The sequence below is a fragment of the Ciona intestinalis genome, unplaced genomic scaffold (genome assembly GCF_000224145.3).
Source record: "Ciona intestinalis unplaced genomic scaffold, KH HT001077.1, whole genome shotgun sequence".
In the NCBI taxonomy this organism is placed as follows: domain Eukaryota; kingdom Metazoa; phylum Chordata; class Ascidiacea; order Phlebobranchia; family Cionidae; genus Ciona; species Ciona intestinalis.
In genome coordinates this window covers 33,199-60,153 of record NW_004191398.1, presented here as the reverse complement: position 1 = coordinate 60,153, position 26,955 = coordinate 33,199, and the positions used below count along the sequence as shown (strand labels likewise).

The following is a 26,955-nucleotide window of genomic DNA, read 5'->3' as shown; positions in this document are numbered from 1 at the left end:
TGGTCCATCATCAGTGTAAAAGAGGTTACTATCTACCAAGTTACTGCCCGAAACATCTGCTGATCATGAGTTTAGTATCCAGACAGTAACTTGGTCCATCATCAGTGTAAAAGAGGTTACTATCTACCAAGTTACTGTCCGAAACATCTGCTGATTATGAGTTTAGTATCCAGACAGTAACTTGGTCCATCATCAGTGTAAAAGAGGTTACTATCCACCAAGTTACTGTCCGAAACATCTGCTGATCATGAGTTTAGTATCCAGACAGTAACTTGGTCCATCATCAGTGTAAAAGAGGTTACTATCCACCAAGTTACTGTCCGAAACATCCGCTGATAATGAGTTTAGTATCCAGACAGTAACTTGGTCCATCATCAGTGTAAAAGAGGTTACGTATCCACCAAGTTACTGTCCGAAACATCTACTGATCATGAGTTTAGTATCCAGACAGTAACTTGGTCCATCATCAGTGTAAAAGAGGTTACTATCCACCAAGTTACTGTCCGAAACATCCGCTGATAATGAGTTTAGTATCCAGACAGTAACTTGGTCCATCATCAGTGTAAAAGAGGTTACCAGTATCCACCAAGTTACTGTCCGAAACATCTACTGATCATGAGTTTAGTATCCAGACAGTAACTTGGTCCATCATCAGTGTAAAAGAGGTTACTATCCACCAAGTTACTGTCCGAAACATCCGCTGATAATGAGTTTAGTATCCAGACAGTAACTTGAACTAATGTAACTTATTCATCCTGGCGTAGATTGATAACTACAGTTCTTCCATGTAAATATGGGAGATCATTTACGTTACATGCACAACCATGGTGGAAACATATTTGTAACTTTGTTGTAACTCCTATAGACCTGGAAGGACGAGGAGAATGACGTCATAAGTTACAGCAGAGGATGTGACGTAGGATGCAGCGATGACGACACGGAGTTGGATTGTCAAACCTCAAATAACCGAACTCAGTGCAAAATTTGTTGTGAAGACGATTTGTGTAATAAGGGGTTGTACAACAGCGCCATCTCGCAGAAGCATATTCATAACAACCACGTCCTGCTGGTGGCGCTGTTGGTCGCTAAGTCGATGATTGGATAAAATTGAGGATAGTGACGTCATAATACGATAAACTTTTTCATTGTTTTAGAAGTTTCGTCATATTTAGTTTGTTTGTCATAAAAACTTTTCAATAATACCCGCATTGTTGTAGAATTGTAGAATTAGTTGCTTGTTACGTAATAAACATACACCAACCACGTGGGATTGTTGTCATGGTGACGTCACAAAGTTTAAACAATGGAAAAATATTTTTTCTCGAATATTGAGACTGTGTGACGATTGTTGACTTGTTTCGTAACAATGGGATCAATAATGGAACAGCTGATTCGTAACAAAGACACCGGTGTGGAATCATCCCGGGATAGATAGATGCATGTTGGATTGTGAGCTAATAAAGGATTTTTATAACTTTGTGACGTCATAATAGTACAACAATGCATACGACGGTAAGTAGCGAAACAAGTTTTTATTTTAGTGGGGTGTTTATAAATAGTTTTGCTGTTTTTGAATTTAAGTTTAAATTAACAACTTTGTAAACCGGTCCCACCACAGCGACGCCATTTTACCCGAAACCACCAACACGAAATGGTGTACCAGCTCAAACTTATCTCTAAATTTCACGTTGAATATTTTGGTACACCAGGGGTTGGAAAATTTAATTTATTTTCAAAAAACCTTTCTATATTTTTACGCAGTGGTTTTATATATTTGGCAACGTAGCCTCGCCCACGCAAACACATGGTTGTCCTTCATTTATAAAACGTGCGTCGTGAACATTATTATTAAAGCGTTATGTCTGCTCAGGCCCAGTTCATGATTTTGATACGATATAAATCCATATTTGTAGAAACTCAGCTAAAATTAGAACAACAAATATTTTTAGCGCATAATTTTTGCCACACCTATGAGAAAACACATCTTTATCTTTTGTTTGGGGGTGTTTAGTTGTCTTTACTTCAAATAGCTGCTAATTTGAATTTTTGTAGGCACTGTGACGTTAAAGTGTTGTCTATGACATAACAGACCTTTACAACAAAGGCAATTGTCTTGAAATTTCAAAAATAAACCAAAAACTTTCAGTTAATGGCACGTGGTCGTGAGAGTAGAACCATAGACATAGTTTTGCCTGCGGCAGTTTAAGTGTCAGCGGTTTAATAATCCAACATTTTGTTAACCGTGTGCAGCAGCTTTCTATTGAATACTTAAATCTATTTTTAAGCATTTTTGTTTTGTTAGTTCAACTGTAATGTTAAAGCAGCAACATAAACAAAATATTGTTTTGTAAACAATCTTTAACATTCCAGTTTGGAAACAAACAAACTATTTTAAGTTCCATCAAGTCACGTCTTGCTCGCTGTTCAAATGCATAAGTCGTCTTTATAAGGTGTGTCACTCTAATTATCTCTGTTTGTTTAAGTTAAACTATGGATATTTAGGGTTAGGTGTTGGGCGTGTTGAAGTTTATAAACAAAAACTTGGGTATTTTGGTGAAGATGCGGCAGATGCACAAGCAACTGTGACGTAACTATGCACTTTGTTTTGAACTATCCCAGATTTAGATTTATTATTGTTTACGTTTCATAAGCTAAGCAGCAAAAAAAATTTGTAAAAATAATTTTTTGTTTCAATTCTGGATATTTATATTTGCGTTCAAATCACGAAAAACATTTTCTCAATTCTTGATCTTTTAAGTGGTCGCGATCCTCAGAATCGGCATTGTGACGTAACAGATAATCACCGAAAACCGCTACAGCATCAATTACTGATTTCAATGTTCTTAAGATCGCGCGATTGTTACGTGACAATAACCAAATGAAGATGCGCTACGACCGCGGCTTTCGCGACTTGTGACGTATATGAATCACCATTGTTACGCGTGCTGCAAAAAAATTCCGATTTTTTTTATTTATATTCAAATTTTTGTGCCTCAAAAATGCAAAATTTCGGGCCCATGACAAACCCCATTGTGTAGCGTGTATGACGTAACAGTGGATGCATTTCCTTGCGGCGTAAAGTTGGATCTTTGCGACGCGATGGCGCGATGGTAGGTAACATATTCGATTGTCGTGGAACAGTTGTAGTATTGTTACGTCACAACAGACTAGTTACAGAATAAAGTAAAAGATGTGTACGCGGTAAAAGCGTCAGTCGCGCAACCGATTTGCATGAAACGAAACAAGATAAAATTTTCGAATTAGCAAGGTTATCTGTGACCTAATATAGATGGACAATGGACACGCCCAGAGGCTATTATGACGTAGTGAGGTGAAAATATTGAAGAAGTAAGATGTTGGTATATAAGGGGGGGATAGGGGGGGCCAAGTTGTATAATCATGGAGGTAAAGTTACATTGATTGTACAAGTTTGTTGTTAATATTGCGTCATAATGGAAGTATAGACATGCATTGTTAGAAACGCTAAGATGGCGATTGATAAATATTTGTTCTTATAGTAACTCGAGAACATGTTTTTACAATTTGTTATGTTATGACGTCACATAGAAAAAATATTTTTTTAATTTTAGAAATATCTTTTCGTATAATGATAATGTATGGCAGACGAAACGTTTGTAAAATAAAATGAACGATTTTACCGGAAGGAATATTTTTAATAAATATTTTTACCAGGCTTAGTAACAGACTGAGCCTGGCAACAACAGAGGCAGGAATATTTTTACATCTAATAGATTTAACTTTTACAGTCGATCACGAAACGAACCACCTTGTTTCTCGTCATCGCGATTTGTGTGAAGTATTCGCTGCATGCGCCGGTGAACCACGTGACTGCTCAAGTTACCCCGTATTTCCATGACAAGTAAGTTGGGGGGGGGGAGGTTGGGGTGGTGCATGCGGTGTAAAGAAGTCTTACACAGGTCGTCTTCATCATGGTATATAAGCAAACATATGTGTCGAATATACTGATGGAGACGACTTATATAAGATGTCCAAACTTGGGATTTTTGAATGAATTTTTATAACCGATTTAGCTGTTCATTTTTCTGGCAATTCAATTTTGTAAAACCCACGAAAAGTTGTCGCATACCGTGCGTGTTTATCATCGTGTGTATGGTGTGTAGTAATGTTAACTTATATAGACAACCAGTATAAAACGTTAGACGTCGTTGTTTTTAAAATTAATTTGACGCAACGACTATTTTGGAGTTAATAACCAGCTGGTAGTCGCAGCTTAGGCGACGCAACTATGTTAATTGTCGTTTGTTATAAAACTATCACGTCGGTACAGATGTCACGTTAATATGACGTCATAATCAACTAAACAGGCTCAACAATTGTTATGTAAAATAAAAGACGCAAGCGAACATGTGTTACGTCATAGACACGTTTATTTAAAACATTTCGTTCTAAACGTAAACAAAACAATTTAATAGTTTAAAAAATTAATAAAAAACAAATAAAAACTTACCGTTTAGGTTTTGCAACAATATCTTTGTAATCAAATAATATCCCGTGTGACGTAATAATGGTAAGAGTAATCCGCCATTTTGTTAACTCCATTGTTACATCACAACTATTTAAGAATCAAACCGCTGTATCGCAACCTCCTTTATACAACTTTGTTAAACATTAACTTTGTTAAGTAATAGTTGCATGTGTGACGTCACAACGATTAAATTGATTTGAATTATGGGCGGGAGTGATGACGTTGCAAATTATTTTCGAAAATTTGTTTTATTGTGTTGTAGTAGTGCGGGGTAAGGTGTCTCGCATAATATTGGGAGTTGAACCGGTAGAAACATTCAAGCTATGCTGTTGGTGGGTTGGAGGGTTGGAGGGTGTCAACATGAGTGTTTAGTTGAGTGGTAACTAGTGTACGCATCATATGTAAGGTTACACACCCTCCATATATGTCCCATTACTAAAACTTTGGCTCAACCATTATGTGTTGAGAAATGAACCACATATTGGACAAACAGCGACGGTTGTTTCGTCTTTTATGATTTCTGTTCGCGAACAAAAATATCAAACAATAAATATTTGTTTTATTGTTTACGAACAAACGAATGTATGACGACATAATGAAAGCGCGCGAAACTTGTATGTAAATGAGGCCCCGGTGTTTCCCCTAAGTAAATAATGACCAGCTGTGACGTAACAAAGTCCATCCATCGCGGAAACGAAGCGTCAGCGATTCGTGAGTTCAATAAATCAATATGACGTCACATCACGTGACCCCGGCAAACAGAAACCCGCCTCTCGCACAAGGGAAAACACCTGTGACGTCGTTGTATATATATTCTGGAATCATTGTTAAAATATAACGACTTATTTTACGATTCTATAAAAGCGGATGTGCGGCTTCTTTATTACGTCACAAATGTAAATAAAGAATTCATGGAATTCATTGTTTGCAGTGTTTCCGGGTGTTTTATTTTACAAGTGATGCCGTGTGGAAATTAAAAATAATATAAAGATTGAAATGTTAACGTCATATTTATAACTTTTTACCCAAAGTGACCTTGTTTTGACCTTTGTCCTATCGTATGATCCAACGCATGACTGAACCCAACCAATTATATTATTGTTGGCAGTTTTTGCATAAAGATGATTCAAATCACGACTAGGGGACTTTAAACACTTCAAACTTTGCATAAATATAATAAACAAACAAGAAATATTCATCCGCGGAATCTTCAACCGCAAGGTTTCGAGCACGAAGCGATTTCCTCAACCATGTTTTGAATCAAACATTTTCAATAATCGACTTAATTTTTGCAGAAAATTCAAAAGTTGCCAATTATATTCTAATTAAACGTGATATGCTTACCGCTGCCACCACGCGGGTGGAATGCTTTATTATACCCACCACACAATTAAAGATAAAATAAAAACATTCGGTTAAAAACCGTGGCTGTTAAACCTTATAAGAAGCACCTTACAGTGGGTTGCAAGTATTTAATTAAAACAAAGTAGTATCTTATTGTAAGAAAACTGTGCGTATATGAATTATAGGAATAACCCCCCCCCCTCCCCCTTTACCTTTACAGCATCGTCGCCCAAATCAACCGAACTCTACCCCTTCAATATTTCCACCACATCAAACAAGAGAAACCACCACGTGGTTGGGTACGTCATAATCATATAACAATGCTACATATAACTTCTTATGTTACGTCATAAAAATCTCGTGGGTTTAGCATCCTCGCATTTTGATTTTTTTCCTCAAGTAGTTTTTACCCGTAGCGTGTTTTAACGACCGTTGTTTTGCTGCTAATTTTCTTTGTTGTTTTTAATAGACTTCACTACCGCATTCGAAGACATAAACAACACGTTATGTTTGATTGCAGGCCCGCAGATGCGAGAAAGACACGCATGAATGCCCCGAGAACAATATAAGTTTGTTACGTGAGCTTGGGACTCATCCATCGGTTTCGAAGAGAAGTACTACACCATGGAAATATGTGTAAGCTGTGCGTAATGTTACAGTCGTTCGGGCACGAGGTGTATGAAACAGAACACTCGTGTTATAACGACTGTAGTTGCCTCACCGCACGAGGTTAAACAAGTTTCACTAATTCACTGACTTGGCCGTAAATGACGTCATTAACACCAATATTACGTCACAGACTGAACCAAGATACAAACCGCTACCCTGTGAATATATACGAAGCATGTTGTTTGTGTAGTAATTGTCTCACCGTGATGGATGGGAGGCATATACCGGATGTAAAGGCAGCTGAGATTAAAGTGCCGATTAAGGTAACGCGGATGAATATATCAATAACAGGATCTATTTACACAATATATATTAATGGGGGGATATGAACAATGTAACACGTATTATCCGAACACATTTACTTGTGTCTTTAACAATAACAACTTTCTTTTAGAGGATACAGTTAAATAATTTTGTAAATATTATTTGTTTACTACCAAGTGGGACGGTAAAAAGAATGAAAACTGTACCATTTTACCCCAACCCACCTTTTACTAACACAATGTATTCACAGGCGGCGTTTTGGAACGGTACAGGACCGGTGGTTCGATATATTCACATCGCTATTGGTTGCACTTGTGTGCGTAGACGGTCGTCCATGGGTTAACCACCCCCCACCCCCTGGTCCCCCATCATGATACATACGCACCCCAACCCCCATATGCGGGTCCCCCCCCTTTTTATTCCATTAATTGTACGTTAATGCGAAGCCTTGTTTAGCGACATTTTTGTCGCTTTGTCTCCATGAGATTTGGTTTTGGTGTTGCAAAAATTCATATCGTTACGTCATAATGTAAAGTGTTATTGGGTTCTTGTTACGTCATAGTATATATTGTTTGTAATATAGAGTCGATATCGTTGTTGTCAAAGTGTCCGGCACGAAAAAAATAAAACAAGGAAAAATATTTGTGTGTTTGTGGCGCTACCTGGTGGTTGGAACATAATGGAAAAGCTAACACTACGCGGTGTAAGTGAGCCAAGTAGCGACTCGTATATTACGTCACAATATCACTTTATATTATTATATCGAAAGATAAACAAGCAATTATGACGTCACTAGACGAACAAATTCTCAAAACACTTATAATTATGACGCCATAATGATGTTAATTAACGTAACAATGGTACATGACGTAGAAATGTTGCACACGGCACCAACGTAACATGAAGTTACGTTTGGAATCATTTGAAAGAAACGATCGTTGGGTGAGGGTGGGTGAGGGTGGGTGAGGGTGGGGCTACTACAAGGTAGTTCGAATAAATAGTACATTTGTTGGAACTTCAGGAAACTATTCATTAAACAAAGGAACGACCGTGTTGTTGCCGTGTGGATTAGTAGTTTGTAGTAAAACAGCCATCGCGTACAGTCGCGATACATTGGCAGCCAATCAGCGTGTTTCACGCCGAAGCGCTTCTCGCGTCGAAGTCGCGATTTGCAATTCAGTTGTTTCTTTCCATTGGTGTGGACACTAATGGACAATCAGCTAAAACAAACATCATTGTTATTTGTAGACAATGAGGATTTAGTTTGAAAACAAATTTGTTTATGACGTCACATTAGAGGATTGTTTCGGCGACAATGCGATTTATGATGATAAGCAAGGTAAGAATATCGTGTGAGGTCGCGTTGCATCTAATACATGGGACGTCATCTTATGCTTTGTGACGTCATAGAAACGGACAGAAACAGAAGAAAGGAGATCAATTATAGAACGCGAGACGATTTATATTCGAGAAAAAGCGAAAAGTGACGTCAGAATTGAAGAAACTTCGACAAAAGGTGGATTATGACGTAACGTTAATGAATATAATGATTAAAAATGTAAAGTTGGGAAAATTTACGAAAGTTAAAAATAGAAACCTCGAGATTGGTATTTAAGAAGTCACAACCGATTGTTACGTCACAGTTGATTTCTTATGAAGGCGCGATTCGACCGCGGCGTCGATTTAACGTTCGGCTAATTTGGTTGCGGGGTTGGTTGCTAGGGTGACCTGTTTGTTACGTCACAAACATTAATTGTGGGTCACGTGATGTAGGCTATATGTGACGTCACAAATATTTATTAAACCTCTGCATGTGACGTCATAAACAACAAACATCGAGATTGAGAATTAATTTGTTTGTGTTTTAACGGTTATGAAAAAGTTTATTGCCTCCCAATCTCCTTACAAAGCTAAAATGAAAAAGTTCCCTCGGTTTTAGGTATATACAAATATATGGATACTGACCTATCGAGCGTGTACAAGGTTCCACAACATGACAATCCCAAAACTTATTGTCCCAAACTTTGTTCGAACAAATCCATGTACTGAACATATTGTGTGTAAAGTGGTGATTTGTAGTTAATGTTGGGTGTTGTAAATACCCCCACTATGAACATGGGGTAATATAGGGGTGTTGGGGGTTATTTGTGGGTGAAAACACAGGGTAATGTTGAGGTTGTGGCGGGAGGTGTTTGTTACAAGATATTGAAGTATTGTGACGTCACTTATTGCCCTGTTAGGGTGTTTGTAACATGACGTATGTATATTCACTGTGACGTAACAACAATAATGTAGTAGAATAAGCGACGCTGTCACGACAAACATGATAAAATAAGATGAATGGTTGTTTGTTACGTCATAATACCTACCGCGCAACAAGTATTGTTCGTGAGATCCCGGGTGTCACGCGTTGAGCAAACAGCATCAGTTAATAAGTTCCTCAACTTAATTAAAGAAATAATTTAATTAAACATCGTCTGTCTTAATTCATTATGACGTCGATGTTTGTTTACAGAAGGCATTGTTACGTCACTGTTGTTTATTTATCTTATAAATTTATGGGTAAGTCACGTGACACTATTATCCAATCACGAGGTTCTGATTAATTAACGCGGGAAATATGCAAATTGGGTAAAGCTGCTGCAATTGTGACGTCACAATAACAATTACAACGATTTAATTGATTGTTCAATTATGACATCATAAACAAGGTTAGTTGAGTTCAAGTTGTTTGTGACGTTGAGATAAACATTGTTACGTCATAAACATGAGTTGTTTGATAATAATTGCGTTGCTACGATTGTTTATTAAACAATGATCATTGTTCGTAGTGAAGCATATGGAGGGCGTATAAACCCTACTGTGACGTCACAACCAATGATATTCGTTTGTTACATCACACATCAGACTTTACTCTTAAACAATGTTTACTGGAATACTTGTTGACAATACTGATAGTGACGTGATAATGGAGTCGCGTAAGTCGCGATATTCGAGGAGCTGGAAAAGTTTGTTTAAAAATGTTTGAGTGGTTTGGTTAATTATCGATGGGTGGTTGTGACGTCACGGTTCGATTACGTAGTGTGTACGTCACATAACGCCGTTTTCAAATGTGAACCGTTCGTGACGTCACTAAACAATATGCGACGTTGCAATAAATTATTGTTGACGTAATAATCAACAAGAAATTAATAACAATTAGTTGAAACAATGAAGTTTATGAGCAAACAATGGGAAGATAAAGGATCATTTATCGTCATTAAGTATGACGTAACAAACGAAGATAAACGAACAACAATCACTTTGTTTTAAATTCTAGAATATAAATCGAACAAATTGATTATGACGTAATACTCACAACGGCGTTCCAGTATCGCGATATTCGATTGTTATGGATTGTTAAATCTCGAATGCCGTGGTACGCATTGTACTTCGTGTATGACGTAACAGTTTTATCGTATCACTTCCTATTGTGACGTCACATGCATGCATTGTTCATTAAAGTTAAGTGGATTGTGACGTAATAAAGTACTTTATTAAATTTAATATTCGGATAAAGTCACGTGGTCGTCGTGGGAATCGAGCGTTTGTTTGTGACGTAACGAGTTATTTGTACGTCATAATATGATAGATTGAAAATATAGGAGATTCTAACCATCTTTCCCCACATTATTATATTGGTATAATTGCGAATAATGCTTCGTGTGACGTCACATACGTGTATTGTGTCGTCATAAACATGCAACGTAGTGATTGTGACGCCATAAACCTTCTGAGATCAACAATTGAATTGCCTCGAGGCAAAAACAACGTTCGAAAAGTTTGACTTGTTCTGTAATAATGCTGAACAATGAACAAGGTTCGAGATTCATGTACAATGTATTGTTTACGTCATAGAAGGAAGGAAAAAGTTGTGTTACGTCATAATCCACGTATTTGTGTAGGTGGCAACGTCGAGAAGGGAAATTTCCAAAAATTATAAAAAACAAACAAAGCAGTTAGATTACTGTAATGTCATAATCGGTAGGTGAACAAAAGGAATTATGACGTAACAAAGGGAAGTTTCATTTCAGAATTTACATATTTCTAGTATGATGTCATAACGAAACTGTGACAACGATGTATTTTCGAATTCCAATCGCGGTTTCTCGATAACGATAGATATGTTAAATAATTAATGGATTGTAACGTTTGTTTGGAACTATTTGTAACATAGAACATTGTTACGTCACAAAGCATTAAGTATAGAATTGGGATTTATATTTGTGGTTGAGATCCGCGATGATCCTTGCGTGGGAGGGGGTTTATGGGGTTTTGTGGGGTTAGGGGGTTTGTGGGGGGTTAGCGCACCTGGCGCACTTGACCCACTACATTGTGACATCACAAATAACTGTGACGCAAACAATCGTTGAACTCGAATCTCGAATTTAATCAAAAAATCCAAAGTTTCTCGAAATTAAGTTGTGAATAGTTTGTTCGCTCAACTGTGAACTACAAATACTGTGGTTCGCCAACCCATTGTGTGATTGAAACGTCATAATGATGTTTATAGGTTTCGGGGATTTTGGTTTTGTAAACAATGCGTGGAAATATTTGAGTGACGCGATTTAAAGATGTTTCGAATGTTTATTGTTTATGACGTAATAAGGCGATAATTACGCGAGGGGGTTTTCAACAATGGGGTTGGGGTCATGTTGGGGGTCTGAGATTACCCCAACCCCCATTGTTGAAACTCTTATCCCGGAATTCTTGGCTTCCACGCATGACTGACCATGACAGGGAAGCTTCGTGGGGAACAATCTTGCGTTTGATGACGTCACAGAAGTCGCGCGCATAACGTCAAATAAACTACGTCCTAACGTAATTAACAATCTCCAAAAAAACCTTTATAGTAGAATTTATTAAAAAATGCAACTAACGGGTTGTGGGGGATTGTTAACTATTGTGACGTGTTGGGTAACCATTGTGACGTATGAGGTAACTTAATCGCGGTCTCGAAGCCTTAAGTGGTTGATTGTGACGAAACAATGAACGCTGTATCAACCTATTAGCGACCAGAGTTCGATTGTTTTCGCAGCAAATGGCTTTTTGTTGAAACACTGGGTCGCAAATTGGGGGGTTACTTACGATAATACACGATGTACTTTATGTTACTTAACGTTAGGTTTAAATATCATGAGTGTGATTGAATTAATGTTACTCATACACATATATATGTGTTGCATGTGTTTGTGGGTTTATTGGGGCGTGGGTTGAACTGCGTGTTTTACCGCCCGGTGGCGCTACCCTACCGCTCCAGCCCAACAGCGCCACATGTGGACACGTCTCGGTTACCATGGCAACCATCGATTGTGATAAAATATAAATGAACCACGCGACCACCCATGGGACCCACAAGTCTCCTGGGTCACGTGGTCGGTCGATATTTATCGAATAGAGGGATGGTTGTGACGTCACAAACTTAATTATGAGGTAATAGGAAGCGGGTCGCCGTATGTCGCGCGACAATCTTTGTGCAGCGGTTGTGACGTCATATGCTGCAATAATGGTCGCGATAAGATTAGGAATGTTGATGTGAGAGAGAGGGGGAAAGAAGGGGAACGAGAGAAGCAGTGAAGCGTGTCGAACCCATCTCATAGGTTCGTGGGTCTAACTTGGTGAGAAGTTAGTTTGGAAGTTTAAAACAAAAGTGATGCTTGCTTTAACATCGGTTCGTATGTGTGACAGATGATATAAAACAGACCAGGTTTCAATCGGTGTGAGAATGTAGGTCGTTAATTTATAATATCAACGAGAACTATGGAGTTGGCGCTGTTTAAATAAGGAAGTATTAGTATGTTTATTGTTACGTAACTTTGATCATTGTTACCTCATGTTTGATCTATTGTTAAATCATTGTGTGTTTTGTCGATAATTAAATCCGAACAAATAGTGTTTTGAGCGTGGGAATTACAAATTTCAGTTCAGCAGTTTAATTAGCGAGGTTAATGCGGTCCGGATTCATTATTATATAAAGATAAAGATATTATTATATAAAGATATGCTTGTTATGCTTGTAGCTTGAAAGTTGGTTGGGATAAAGTTGAAGAAAGAGTTTGGTTCAAATGTTGAAACTTCAGTTGTTTCGGAAATAACTTCGTTTCATGTTTGGTGTTGATATCGTTGGTCATGGTGGATGGGTTCGGCCCCCACACCCATGCTTCATGGGGGGGGGGTTGATTAGGGGGTGATTGGGGTGAATTTGGATCATAATATTAATTGTGTTTTAGCGTTTATGTTAATAATATTATTTACACTTAACATGGGGTATTGTAGGGGTCGTATATTGGGGGTAAAGTGGGTGTATATGGGTATGCGGGGGTGATTGTTCGTTCCTGGCACTGGTTGGCGATCGGTTAATTATTGAGATCATCATCAGAAACATCGGGCAATAAAACGTTCAAATAATGAAATATAACCCGCACAGTAAACATGACTTTATTATTCAATATTCATTGTATATTAGGAATATTAAACTAATTAATTAGTTTAAATATTATTTCTGTGAACTCATTGTGACCTCTGTCATACGTCATAAACGTTGCGCTTGTTGTAAACAATCGTTATTGTTGTCAACGTGGCAGTTCGTGTACCGCATCTAACTTTGGGAATATTTGGGTTTATTTTTTAACGTAAGACGTTGGAATTTGTTGCAACTTTCAATGCCCCATATATTTGTATGAGGGGAGCCGTTTTTGGATTCTTATGATTCCTTTTAGGGGTTCGGCTAACGTGTTCCGGAAAGGGCTGGGTGTTCTTGGCCCCGAAAATCGAAATATTTGTTTCGTCATAATCATGTATGTTCACTCCAATGCAATATTACGTGTGTGTGACGTAACATAGGTAGTTTTATGAATCACAGTTAACATTGGCTTCGAGTAATCGCCATTGTTTACACGTCACGCGTATCATTGTGACGTAAACAGATGTAAGTTCCATTAATTTGATGTAGAACGCGCCCATCGCGATTCCAATTGTTGTTATAACACACGTCATAATCGACTGCGCTTAAATGGCGACCATTGTATTATTGGAATGTTTGTGACGTCACAACGCAAAAAGTTTTGTTTCAGTTTTTGAATTTTTGTTTTATCTGGAATATTTAACAATCGTCCTGTGCGACGTCACATAGAGGACGCGTCGATTTTATTGCGGACGTCACTTCCCGGTTAATAAGGTTGGATTATAACGAAATAGAAAGCGTCGCGGTGTTTAGAACGTCTCGCGTCGTCGAACGCGGTGTGAGAAGTACGTCTGTGACGTGTGTGGGGGTTTGTGATGTCATAGTGCCAGGGTTGGAAGGTGGGAGCCTGTGATTGGATAGATTGATCACATGGTCAATATATTATTTGAGGTCAAACGTCAGGAGAGGTTTTATTACGTCATAATATATTAATTGTTTGTTAATATGACGTCACATTCTCGTAGACCCTGATGCATATCGTCCAAACTTTAACTTAAAAGAAGCTTTCAAACTAAAACCCCCTGCTCTGACGTCACCAACTGATGACGTCATCGCAGCGTTAAAAGTGGCGATGGATATAAATGGAGAGTTGTCATTGGTTGAAATACACAAGTCAATAGAAACCTCATTGAACGGGCTGAAGCAGCAACATGCAGAGGTAACGTTAATATGAGGTTGATCTTACCAACATGGGCCGAAACATAAATCCGTTGTATTCAACTACTCGTTGGAGTCGACTTTTGTTGCTTAGTTTTATTTCATGTCGAGAATTGCCCAACTACATAGTTAAGTTAGTGACCACGTGTTTAAATTAACATTTCAACTCTTCATTATAAAGAGAATGGTCGAACTTATGTATCCTCGCGTGGCAACACGTTCATCTGTTTCATTGTTAGGTACAAGAAGCCGTCTGTGACGTCACACTACTCAAGCGAATCGTCGATGGTGTTCTCAAGCCCGTCAGCGACATCGTGCGGCAACCACGGATCGATGGCGTAGAGTCGCTACGATTATTACGTCATAATCATAAACAAGTGGTTCGAAAATCTCTACTCGGGGGAATCACCGATCGGTTGGATGACGTCACTCTAGGGGAATCCCCTGTACCCTCTGTGACATCACAAGCCGATAACAATCGACCAGCACGAACACGATCTTGCATATTACCCCCTGTAGCGAAACCCCCCACCCCAACCCGAAGATTCCGCGCCCCCGCCACGTCAGGGGTAAGGTACCCCCCTATCATGAACGCGTCGCTAACCAGGAACCCACAGAAAGGGAGAATCCCTTCACCCCCTAAGTTACCCTCCCCACAACAAAGGAACAATCTCACCAACAATGGACACGCTGAATTACACGACGAACTACGTCATTACATTGATGACGTAGACACACATACGTGTACAATGCAATCGTTGTTTACGTCATACACGCAGAGAGTGTTGGTTCCATTGCAAACGTTTTGTAAACAACATCGAACAAGGTGGGTCGTGGTGAAAGTTTAGATATTTTAAACATGTTTTATTTAACTATATTGAATTAAATGTACATGTTGTTGCTTGGTGTGTTATAAATGGTAATAGATCTTGTGACAATTGTTTGTTTTGTGATCTTGAATGTTTCGTCTGTCATACGTCGAGACATTATCAAGTGAAAGACAAACAATTACCATAAGTACATTTTCACACGTATTCAAGTATTTGTCCACCATAAACTAACCACCCACCATAAGCAGCAAATGCCGATCAAAAGATCCCAAGGAACAAACAACCAACGAAGCGACAATCAACGACCAACTCCATCGGTGCGAGTTCGAAATTGTTCAAACAATGAACAACATCAGGTTGCTTTTGTGGCCACCGCTAGACGGCGTACCAGTGCACACGTTCGCCGACCATGGATATTCGAAACAGGTTAGCATTAAACTCGTATCTTAACAAGGATGTTGTTTTTGACGTAATAATGTTAATCACACTGCTTTTTACGTCACAACACAATAACAATGAAATCCACAGATCGCGAACGAACTCGATTGTGAAAGATTCCCCGTAGTGCGCCTCCTACCGGATGTTTTACAGAAGTTCACCGAGGTACTCACACGCGCCACCACGTGGCTGAAGAAAGACATGGTGTACACGCAGAACGCGAAAGCCGCTTTGCATCGAGCGCATCGGAGGTATCTTAAGACGGAACGAGATTGGCAAGAGGTAATGGTTACGTCATCACTAATTAACTTCGTCTCCAAAATGTCGGCCCCTATGCTACACCATTGTACGCGAGGATACATAAATTGCATAACTTCCAGGCTCGAAGCCAACATCGAAAACTATTGGCTGACTGGGATCACGTGAGTGCCGAGGTCCAATCAAACACCGCCCGCTTGGAGACACTAGAGCATGACATAGAAATGTTAAAAGACGTAAGTTTCACGGTTGTTATAATTTGCCTGCTTTTGATATTGATCGCGTTACGTGTCGTAGTTGCGTCATAATTATGAATGTGACGTCACAGGACCTTGAGAAGTCACATGACCAGCGTCGAACTTTGGAGACGAAGCTTCGAACGAACGATGACGACCTTGAACACTTGAGGGCGCGACATCGAGCGTTTCGACGTCGAATAATCGCGCTTACATCGAAAATAGAAGCACGTGAGCGGAAGTAAGTGATAATGGCGTGTGGTGAATATAAATAAAGCTTTTTACATCAAACCAAATATAACATGGTTTTAATACAACCTTGATATTCTGATTAGAAATAACTAAAACGTTAATTATCAAAAGTTACGCCTTCATGGAGTCACGTGTTCGTTCCAAACGAGCTGACCAGGAAGCGATCCAGGAGAAACTGAGAATTAGCGAAGAGTTTACGAATTCACGGCAACTGATGATGCAGCAGTTGTTTAACAGCAGAGCTGCTTGGAGCAGGAGGTGGGCGGGTTGGGTAGCGAATATTAAATTGAAAAAAAGAATGGAATTAATAACAAAACGACGGTTGTTGTAATGCGTTACTGCGACGTCATACATTCTGACGTCACACATTATAACAATACCCATCCAGATATCAAGAGAAGACGGACGCTGAGGTTCTAAAGACTCGGTTCCAGATGGTGAAACTTCGAATCCCACTCCCGGCAGTTCGGGAGAAAACTTTCATTTTGAAATCGAGGATGGAAAGTAAGTCACGTGAGTCACGTGGGTGCTGTGTTTAACTGTGATTGGTTTAGATTTGCAAGAAGCTCTCTCATTGGTCGACGCGAGACTCAGTGAGGATAAGATTCATTGGTCGGCTCTCTGCTGCCATCTAACGTGGCCCGATCACTTTCTTCTAACATTACCCAACATGGCGTCACAACTACCCAATATGACGTCACAATGCGAGCTGAGCGACAGTGACGATTCGTCATCATCTACGTCATCAACGTCAGCGGGAAAACCCCAGATATGGAAACCATTCACCCGTATCGTTGACCACGTGACCTCCCGTTACCCTAACAACGAAGGAAAACAACGGTCGTTCATGTTGAGGTTGTGGGTTGCGCAGAACGGCCAACGCGCAACTATTGAGAAACTACTACATGGACTTCGGGCATCAAGAAATCATGACGTAGCTGCTTACGTAGAACGATGCGTGCGGTGACGTCATATTGACGTCACTCGGGGTTTATTGAGCCATAACCAGTTTCATTATGACGTACTATAGTCTTCCATATACTGTGTGAAGGTGTTTGTGACGTCATTTATTACGTCATCATTCATATTTTTGAAACGATGGTTGCGAACAATGCTGCTTGTTACGTCACAATACTGCCCTATTACGCAATATCCTCTATATTTTCAATCATGATTAACAAACGAAGTCAACTTGACTTAAATAACTTAGTTGTAGTTTAATTGACAACTTTCTAAATATGGAAATGTTTCAAACCAAGTGTTACGTCATTGATCGCTTTGTGTTCGTAATAAACAAACTATTATGCACACGGCACTAATTTATAGTTGGGTAATAGTGTGTCTATGTTACCTGTCTATTACCCCCACCTAGTGGCAATTCATCCCCGCTTTTCGTTGATTGCTTCGCGCATAAAACGCCGCCTTTGCTACGCGCGCCAGTCACACCACGCTGCAGTTTGGATGAAGCGCCAGCAGATTGGGATTATGTGCGTTCCTACTACAAGGCTTGAGTTAAGTATTTGATTACTTGCATTGCTATTATATTACTAACCATTATATGCACCACTGCTAACTATATATAGTAACTATATTTATATCATATATTATACTAACATAGTAATGTGCCTTGTGTTTAACTATTATTATTATTAACATTATCTTTCATTCTAGATGCTCTTTATTACGTCACTCAAATCATGACGTCACTTTGCGCTCGCTACGTAACCTTTATTTACGTCACAATACCGATGCGTTGCGTTATTTTCTTTCTTCGCGATACACGCGTCTATGCTCGATTAATACGACTAGTTACGTAACACACATGTCTGTGACGTCACAATGCGGTTTGTTCCACGCGTGCGTTTCGCGATTTTTTTCATGGGGCCCCATGCGCGTTTTGCGTCGACGCAAGGCACATTACTTGTATATTCTAATTATATTTGCGCTATGAGTGCGAAGCAAGAAGATCAAAGAATTGGTAAAGTATAAATTACAATCGGCATTATTACGTACATAAGCTCTTTTCTAGGAACATCGATGGTGTGACGTCACAGAAGCAGTGATGACGTAACAGAAGAACCTGCTTCGTAAGTTGTTTTTTGAATCATAATGTCAATTGTTACATATTACTTTACGCTACAGAACATGGGTATGTGACGTCACAGAAGATCTTGTCAATGGTTCCAGAACTTAAAGAATGAAAGGTGATTATGACGTAACAAGCATGTTAGAATGTGATAATAATTCTGATTGTTACAGACGGAAAAAGACGAGAAAAGAAAAAAAGCGCAAGGTAATTGAAGCTTATAACTTTTATCTGTAGTTTGCGTGTCTTGTGTAAAGTAACGAACGTTTGAAGTGATTAAATTGGTCTAAATACCCCCTGTCATGGCTGTTGCCCAACCAAACAAAAAACAATTGTTTTACAGACGAAGAACAAAGACGAAGACGCCAATATAAGGATCCCGGTTTGAGGTGTTTGTAGGTTTAAGTGTGTATAGGTTTATTTATGCGGCGGTATACGCGCGAAGAAAGAGGATCAAAGGTGAGTAAGAATGTTGAATAAGTCACAATAAGCATTGTTACTTAAACCATTCGTTTTAGATGACGTAAGATGTGACATCACGAAGCTGTGATGACGTAACGGAACAACCTACATCGTAAGTTGTTTGTTACGTCATAATACTTAAAGGGCCTAAACACACCCTAAATGTACTTCGCTTTAATCGATAGAGTGTGTTTTTCTAATTCCAACGACACCTTACTTGTTTTAATCAGTTCTCTATAACCAAAGATATTCCAGCTCAAACACCGTGAAATTCATAAAACTGATTTGAAAGTTGCGTGGCGAAAAAAATTGAGAAGTGTACTACCCACGTGACAAATCACGTCACAAAATTGTTGAAGCGTGGCCGCTCTCATTCAGAAAGGCGAGAGGCAGTGTTTTCAGCGAAATACGAGAGAACAAAAAAGACGCAAAAAAGCACAAAAAAAACGCAGGTTTCGATTTTACGAATGAATCAGTCACGTGACTAGTACGTTCCTACGTCACAATCACGGAGCTCGTAGTAAAAAAAAGATGGCGCTAGAGATCACTGTTTGAGGACGAATATCTCCGCCTATACTGGACCAATTTTAATAAGCAAAGTATTTTTGGAATCAATAAAACAGTCGCTTTATGAATTTACCATAAAAAATAAAAGTGACGTGGGGTGTGTTTAGGCCCTTTAATATCAAGCCCAAACCAATAAATCCGAAATGTGCCAAAAAAATAAAATCAAATATACATATAGCAGGGTAGAGGAAGATGGGACGCTTTTATATTCGGTTTTATCGTTCCATTGGCTAGAAAACAAAGAACATTCAAAGAATTATAAAACCATATTCTCACGAATCCCATACACCGTTTGTTAATTGTTAAAGCACGATCAGAATATTTGGATATTATGTGCTGAAGGTGTCTCATCTTCCCCCACTCTATGTATGTTTTATTTTATAGAATATCGGTTTACGATCATATACCAAACACGATGATTATGACGTAACATGTACGTTTTATTTGTTAATAATTTCAATTATTACAAACATAACTATTATCTGTAGTTTGCGTGTCTCGTGTAAAGTAACGAACGTTTAAAGTGATTAGGTTGGTCCAGATACCCCCTGTCATGGCTGTTGCCCAACCACACAAAGATCATATTAGTTTAAATTTGTTTTACAGACAAGGAACAAACACGAAAACGCCAATATAAGGATGCCGGTTTGAGGTGCTTATATAAATAAATTTTAAGTACGAATGTGTTTGTGTGTTAGCTGGTGCACTCTTACAGTGTTGCCAGTTATTCTTTGCTGGACCTAATGTTGCCAGCTATATGCCCCCAAGCACTTTTCAGTGCTTACATGTCTTTGAAATAAATGCAAAGGAATTGTTGCAACAATCTTACTTGATAAAGATTAGCATCTACTGTAATGTTCATTCCTTCCGAGTGTTTTGTCTGTCGGGACTTGAATCTTACAGCGGTTTTGTATTGTCTCGGTTTGCTTTGCGAGAACTCTGTCTTGGTACACATATACTAGAGTAATATCAACACGCAGTATAATATACACCAACTTTCAATCCCCGTAATTGTTTAAATCAATAAAATTTATAAGTAAAGTCCCTATCACGCTGTTAACTTAACTTATTTAACACAACATCGCGTATGGCATAATTGGGACGATGGCCACGTCACAATTACGCTTTACGTCGATGCGGTGGGTCAGCAACGTCATGACCCTGCGTTCGGTGCGGTTACGTCACGGTCGGTTTAGTTACGTTACTGCTGCGGGTTTGTTACGTGGACGTCGCCGCTTAGCGGTACGTAACAGCCACAGTATGTCGTAACGGTCGATGCGGTGCGGAACAGCCGGACGATATTATATTGTGTGAAAATACAACGAGAGTATCGCGGTACCAAGATGTTTCTTAATAGGCGTTTGGATTGGCGACGTAAAAGAGCTTTCAAGTCACACTAGGGGGGTTTTCTGTAAGATTTTTGTGCCGTCCTAAATATGCTTGTTGGTGTGATTGTGTTTATTATTATTGTTTATGTGCACTACTAACTTTGATGTTTTTCTTGGTTTCTTTTCCTTGCGGATATATCCAGCAAGGGTTTCTCACCTAAGAAGTAGAAACCCACTACCATTGGCTGGGGGCTTGTCGTGCCGTAGTGGCTTTCCACCAACGCCAGCCACATAAACTATGAAGGTATTTTAATCCTGTTTCTATTTTGCAGAAATGGAATTCCTTTATATGCTACAATCTTTAAAGGTTCCGTCCCGGTTGAAAATTAACAGATTCAGAACAAAGTTTTTTTTCACATTTGCTGTTTTGTATTTAACTGTTTTGTATTTAACTAAGTTTGTATTTAACTAAGTTTGTAATATCGCATCCATAATATCGCATCCATAATATCGCATCCACATAAACCACTCTCATCTTCAACAAAGTTTAAATATCTCCACAATTTCTCGTCAAGATTTTCTTTTCTTTTTAACAACATTTTCATCAGCTGCTTCTTTCTCTCGATGCTTTTTCCGTTTCTTCTTTTTTTTCGTCGAATCAGTTTTAAGCACTGGCTGTTCTGACACTGAATTATCCTTCCTTGGTTTCAGTGTAGGGGAATCCCCCTTACAAATTGCCTTTTTCTTTTTTTTTTTCTTTTTCGCAGGTGCTTCAACTTGAGAGACCTGAAATAAATACTTCCAAATTATACCAATTTGAAAAACCCATTTTATGACTTGGATACATACACCCATAACGGTAGCAACATTAAGCTTGAACCCATAACTACTTATGTGCCAGTGTGGTCGATTATTTCACTAAAATGTCTCACCAATAAATCTTTGCTCTCTTGTTGAGCCAATCGTTCAAGTTTGCCGCTGAGTTTTAACCCGTGCCGAGCGCCCCTGTGTTTAAAACATTAGTATAAATTCCTGTTGGTGTACATTCCTTTCAAGACATTAGAGCCAAACAATAATTGATGTAAAAATTTGTCCATTAACGACATATTGGTTATGACATCACAATATGGATTACCACTCACTTATGAGCGGTCCTTCCCCCGCAAACTTTAAACAATTGTTCATCACTAAGGGCATTGTTGCCAACAATCTCATCCTCGCTTGTATCGGATGAATCGACCCCGTCCATCACCCCGCCTGTTAACGTCCCGCTCTGGAACGTAATGTGTTGGTTATCCCTCAGTATATACGTTGAGTTGTTACTGTTGTCGTATCAACGTATTATTAACATTAAGCGTCTTGACTACGTTCCTACATCGTATGAAACATAACGTCACCAGGGTACCACAAACTTGACGTTTCCACAATTGTTGGAATACGAACCCACCTTCACGAACCTCCCGTACAAAACCTCTCTTCGTGATCGGAGTTTCGTCGCAACTTTATACGTGCACATTGATTTGCTTTCTTCCTTCGATTGAACTTTCACTCCATTCTGTAACAATCACCAATAATGACATCACTATACATAATATGACATCATATTCATGTGCAACTAGTCCTCAGGAAACCAGGATCCTCTTTACAACATATTCTTAAATTAAAGCTTTTAATTTGTTGGTTATGTTAGTATGTTTACCAAGATTATTCACATAGGGTGTCATAACAGATACCAACACACACCAGTGTCGGGCGATTGTAATGATAAATACCTCGGTAACTTGGACATGTATATTGTTAGTTGCGTTCTTATAAGCTTCGTCCCACCAATGATGTGTGAATTGTTCACCGGGGTCATGGCCGACCTGCGATAGTAAATTTTTTTCCTTGCGTTCCATTAGTGAGTGTCTTGCCCAAGGACACATACGCCCACAGGCCACAATGGTAGTAGCGAGTCATAAGTAGACTCTATGGCTATGACAATGTTATTAATAACATGCATTATGACATCACAAACTTACACCAGTTGTATCTTTTTTCATCTTAACTTTGATCGGCTCGCAAATCCCATTTTCCTTCCTTCCCAGGCCTTTACCTGTCAATCAAAATGATGGGTTGTCGATAACATCAACCATGGACAGAATTCAAAACAACCCACCTTCCCGCCAGCCATGTTTCTTCATCTGAGCTTCAGCAAAACTATCCATCTTCAAAAACCTTTTCAACAAAATTAAACTTTCAAGAAAAATAAAATTCCCAACAAATAAAAAATCCCCAGCACATGGAAACCATTAGAGCATGTCAAAAATTATTTACTCCCCTGATACGTACATTTTTATTTAAAAACTGAGATCTTCGCAAACTAATTTAAATGCAAAATATCAAGTTAAAAAAACTGCTAGTTCTGAAATTTTTATTTAAAAATATTCTAAACATTCGAACAAAAGCAACTGTTCGTCGAAAGACAATTTACGCCCAACCAGAGCCATAGAAATACCGAGTAGTCCAACCCATTGTTACGTAAAACACAAATTGAACGGCAATTTGGGTCCAAAATAACACAGTAGGTATAGGGAAAATGTATGTTTTTCGGTAAATTACAGAAAAACTTGGGCCTAAAAACAAATTTAAAGGTTGAAAAATGTAAAAAACATGTGTTATTTGTTTTCTGTGTCAAAAAAAGTCAAAAATTAGAATTAGAAGCGATTGATTTGCGACATTTTAGTCATTTAATGCGGCTAAATTTATACATTTTTTCTAAAATATGTTTGGTAAGGTAAATAGAAGCTGTTTTACACCTTCCCACAATAAGAAAACACAAACAAAACTTAACAAGTTCGTTTAAACCCTTTGTCAAAGTCACCACTTTCGCTCTATTTTGGACACACATAGACGGCAGTTGGACTACTCGGTGTTTATACGACTCTGCGCCCAACTGGACAACCGGTGAGCCCAGAGCCCAAACTCTGGGTGAGCCGATTGAAAATCTGGACGTTTGAATTTTATAACTGGCAACACTACACAGGTTCATAATTTGCCAGAATGAGGTTTATTTAAGTTTCAACGAAAAAGTTTAGTTTAAGATGCACTTTAATGTTTTGTTATTCGTCGTCGTATCGACGGTTTCTGCTTCAACCTCAAACAATGACTCGTTTCACGAATCGTTAAATATTCGTGTGTTGGGCAACGAACAAGTTTATTCGTTTTTTAATTTTACAACAAACTGGGACTTTGAAAACGAATTCAACAAAACCCATTATAATTTATTCCCGAGATCGATCGGACAAATCGTCCAAAAATATGAAATCGCGGAACTTCATTTTACGATGACGCAGGGGTTATGGAGGTATCAGTTATGGGGGTTTCCCGATGCTTCAGCCCCAACGGGGGCGCAGGTGTGGGTTTGGTTCAAGAAAGGAACAAGAAATATCGATGACAAATGGAAAGGATTCACAAACGCTTTGTCGGGAACTTTCTGCGCCTCGTTGAACTTAATCAACCATGAAGTAACCGTCTCGCCCAAGGTCTCGTTCCGACCAACGGGAGTCGTTGAAAGCGCTGACAACTCATTGTTGCGTCATGGGGGGTTGTCACGCGAGAATTTGTGCACAGAGAATCTTACCCCTTGGATGAAATTGTTGCCGTGTGGTTCGAAACATGGACCTTCTTCGTTACTTAACCCAAGCTCACTACAACACAGCAGATATTTATCAATCGGTCTCCATTATAATTCATTATGTCACGATGTTGCTTGTAGTTCAACATACGTACAACTTCAACAGCACGTCTCAGTTGTTCATGATATACGAACAACTCTCGATCAATACCCCAACTTCAGCCTCGCTTCAATATTTGATCGCCCCCTCCACCCATCTTGCCCCCTTGCCACCACGAGCCACACCCACATAGCCCCGCCCCTCGATGTCGACATCACGCCAACCATGGAGACACGCGGCCAACTTAAATATCTCGATCTACGAAACTTGAACTCTCCAACCAACATAAAGTTTACATGGCGACGGTTACCACGGTCACCAACCCCTGAAACAATGGGCATTGGCAGCCATTGTTACATCACAGGCCTTGGACAAGATGGTGGAATAACATGTTTGTTAACAAACAATGAACATTATAATGTTTCAATCATATTCCTCCAAGTTATACCGTGGTACCTTCGCGCGCAAATCCACACGTTGACCGTAAAAACAAACACGGGGTCAGACATCGAGCCCACGTGGTTGTCGTTCACCCCCGCCCATATTAGGGGCTCACCCCACAACCTCGAGATGGTACTTTCCCTACCCCGAGAATCAAGAGTAACTTTAAGCTTGGGGTTTGATCGTGGGTTCATGACGTGGGTGACCCACCCCCCCGACGCTAACCATGGGTTCTACATTCAACCCTCTATGATAACGATCCCCGCCCCCCATGGTGTGGTGAGGGTTTATGGGGAAGCTTTGCTCGTCAATATCCCGGTGCCGGACTTTTCAATGCCGTACAATGTCATATGTTTAGTTTGTACTGTGCTTGCAATAGCCTTTGGTTCGCTACACAACTTATCAACGAGGAAATTTGAAGTTGTTCCGAAATCTTCCCCAAATAATTTGTTTGGAAAATTTGTTTCAGTTTTTAAAAAATCAAGTCGATGATTGTGATGTAATTTTGATTTTTAAAAAAAATTTTTTAGGAATATTCCAAAAGGTCAAAAGTTGTGAGAATGATGTGTTTGTGTTTTGTAGAGTTAAGATGTCATCACGTGCGTTGCGTAAACTACAGGGCCGCGAAGTTTTGATGAAAATTGAAAGTTCCGAGTCGGAAAGCGAAGAAAAAGATGAAAGAAATAATTTTAATAAGTTTTCTTTGGTGAGTTTATCGTAGAGTAAATACTAATTATCAAATTAATTAAAACAACGAAGAGAAGAAAATTAACAGCAAAACGCCAGTCGTTAAAACACACTAAGGGTAAAAACTAAATAAGGAAGAGTGTGGAATACCCATTGGCTGTTTAGTTATCTTATATTTGTCCATAAACATCTGCAATACTTACCACACGATGTCCTCAGTTGGTCGGCTCAGACGAAAACGTTGAAGTCGAAGAAACGAAGCCAGAAATTATCGAGAACGGAGAAAATGTGACAAAAAATAAACGGGCTCGAAAAAAGAAAAAAAAGAAAAAGAACAAAAGTTCCAACCAAGAGGTGTTTGTTGTTTAATTTGGGTTTGGGAAGATTTAACTTCAAATATTCCAGAACGAAGACATTGATAAAATATTGGACACGTTTAAAAATGAAATTTCCCTTACGACCAGTGATGCCGGTTCCAGTGATGCCAGATCACAAAAATCCGTTCTTATTGTTGAACACAGGTCAGAATGTGTTTCTTTAAATTCTAATTATCTATTTTTGAACAACTCATTTTTTATGTTTTTAATTTTTTTTTGCGGTTCTGCCAATATTCAATCTACACCACAGTTCTTAATATTTTTAATAACAGGATGTTGAATCCGGACAACGAGCTACGCCGAATATTTGGGACGCGTGCGCTCATGGGCGACGGGGCGTATCGTAGGCGTAACCAGGGGGTGGCACATCGGGGAATGTGGTTGTCGCACCCCCAAGCTGCATGGGGTCGCATGTCTAACGTGGGGGTTGCGATGAAACAGTTGGAAACAAAAGACGGGTGACTCCTTGCGTGGTGGTTGTATTATATTATATTTATGATGATTATGATGTCATAGATGCACTTATTACAAGTTCGAACACAACAAAGAATATCAACAAGTTCAATTCAAGTTTCTCGATGCTGTTGAATCTTCGGATCATCGAAATATTGCCGTAAGCATAATCCACCATGTTGTGATGTCATAATCCACCATATTGTGACTTTAATATGTTATGGGTTATTACCACACAAACCACCTCCCATATATCCCGGGTTCAAATCTCACCCCCACCCCAATATATATGATTAATATACAAAGGAATATTAGGCTTGTAATAAACATTATGGTTAACCATCTTCACATCCACAGACGTTCTTGAGAAACACAACAAT

At 39.1% G+C, this 26,955-nt stretch overlaps 4 protein-coding genes and 1 long non-coding RNA gene across 8 annotated transcripts; 4 read left to right on the top strand and 1 right to left on the bottom strand.

The window, feature by feature from the left end:
* The first annotated feature begins 741 nt into the window (after positions 1-741).
* Positions 742-7,425, top strand: LOC101243009 (interleukin-17D-like). 2 transcript variants are annotated; one of them, XM_026839946.1, is made up of 6 exons: positions 742-1,512; positions 3,768-3,880; positions 6,072-6,150; positions 6,372-6,487; positions 6,651-6,783; positions 7,035-7,425. In XM_026839946.1, the coding sequence occupies exons 1-6, from the start codon at positions 1,501-1,503 to the stop codon at positions 7,125-7,127; spliced, it is 546 nt and encodes a 181-aa protein (XP_026695747.1). In that variant the 5' UTR covers positions 742-1,500; the 3' UTR covers positions 7,128-7,425. The 2 variants fall into 2 exon arrangements, with proteins under 2 accessions (XP_026695747.1, XP_018672520.1); XM_018816975.2 differs by lacking the exon at positions 742-1,512 and adding an exon at positions 2,282-3,405.
* A 553-nt stretch (positions 7,426-7,978) lies between these two features.
* LOC100182455 lies at positions 7,979-17,771 on the top strand. Of its 2 annotated transcripts, none has more exons than XR_003397360.1 (11): positions 7,979-8,123; positions 8,195-8,300; positions 14,252-14,445; positions 14,684-15,270; positions 15,523-15,700; positions 15,803-15,994; positions 16,093-16,206; positions 16,299-16,447; positions 16,570-16,766; positions 16,805-16,962; positions 17,013-17,766. XR_003397360.1 is itself a non-coding variant. In XM_004227462.3 (11 exons), the coding sequence occupies exons 1-11, from the start codon at positions 8,100-8,102 to the stop codon at positions 17,423-17,425; spliced, it is 2,220 nt and encodes a 739-aa protein (XP_004227510.2). In that variant the 5' UTR covers positions 7,979-8,099; the 3' UTR covers positions 17,426-17,771. The 2 variants fall into 2 exon arrangements, 1 of the variants encoding a protein (XP_004227510.2); XM_004227462.3 differs by having other exon boundaries at positions 16,570-16,716; positions 16,847-16,962; positions 17,013-17,771.
* A 632-nt stretch (positions 17,772-18,403) lies between these two features.
* On the top strand, positions 18,404-21,729 carry LOC108950847. 2 transcript variants are annotated; one of them, XR_003397362.1, is made up of 7 exons: positions 18,404-18,545; positions 18,601-18,662; positions 18,718-18,751; positions 18,888-19,003; positions 19,063-19,118; positions 20,180-20,225; positions 21,234-21,729. It is a non-coding gene; the product is annotated as an uncharacterized LOC108950847 (long non-coding RNA). The 2 variants fall into 2 exon arrangements; XR_003397361.1 differs by having other exon boundaries at positions 20,180-21,729.
* On the bottom strand, positions 21,308-23,251 carry LOC100184826 (G patch domain-containing protein 4-like). The gene is made up of 7 exons (XM_002126944.4): positions 23,060-23,251; positions 22,923-22,996; positions 22,674-22,766; positions 22,349-22,456; positions 22,044-22,174; positions 21,834-21,906; positions 21,308-21,687 (listed from the first exon to the last, which is right to left on the bottom strand). The coding sequence occupies exons 1-7, from the start codon at positions 23,106-23,108 to the stop codon at positions 21,472-21,474; spliced, it is 744 nt and encodes a 247-aa protein (XP_002126980.1). The 5' UTR covers positions 23,109-23,251; the 3' UTR covers positions 21,308-21,471.
* A 656-nt stretch (positions 23,252-23,907) lies between these two features.
* Positions 23,908-25,641, top strand: LOC100187218 (GPI transamidase component PIG-T). Its single transcript, XM_002126868.4, has one exon. It carries the CDS (start codon positions 23,985-23,987, stop codon positions 25,548-25,550), a length of 1,566 nt encoding a protein of 521 aa, XP_002126904.1. The 5' UTR covers positions 23,908-23,984; the 3' UTR covers positions 25,551-25,641.
* The last annotated feature ends 1,314 nt before the right edge of the window (positions 25,642-26,955 follow it).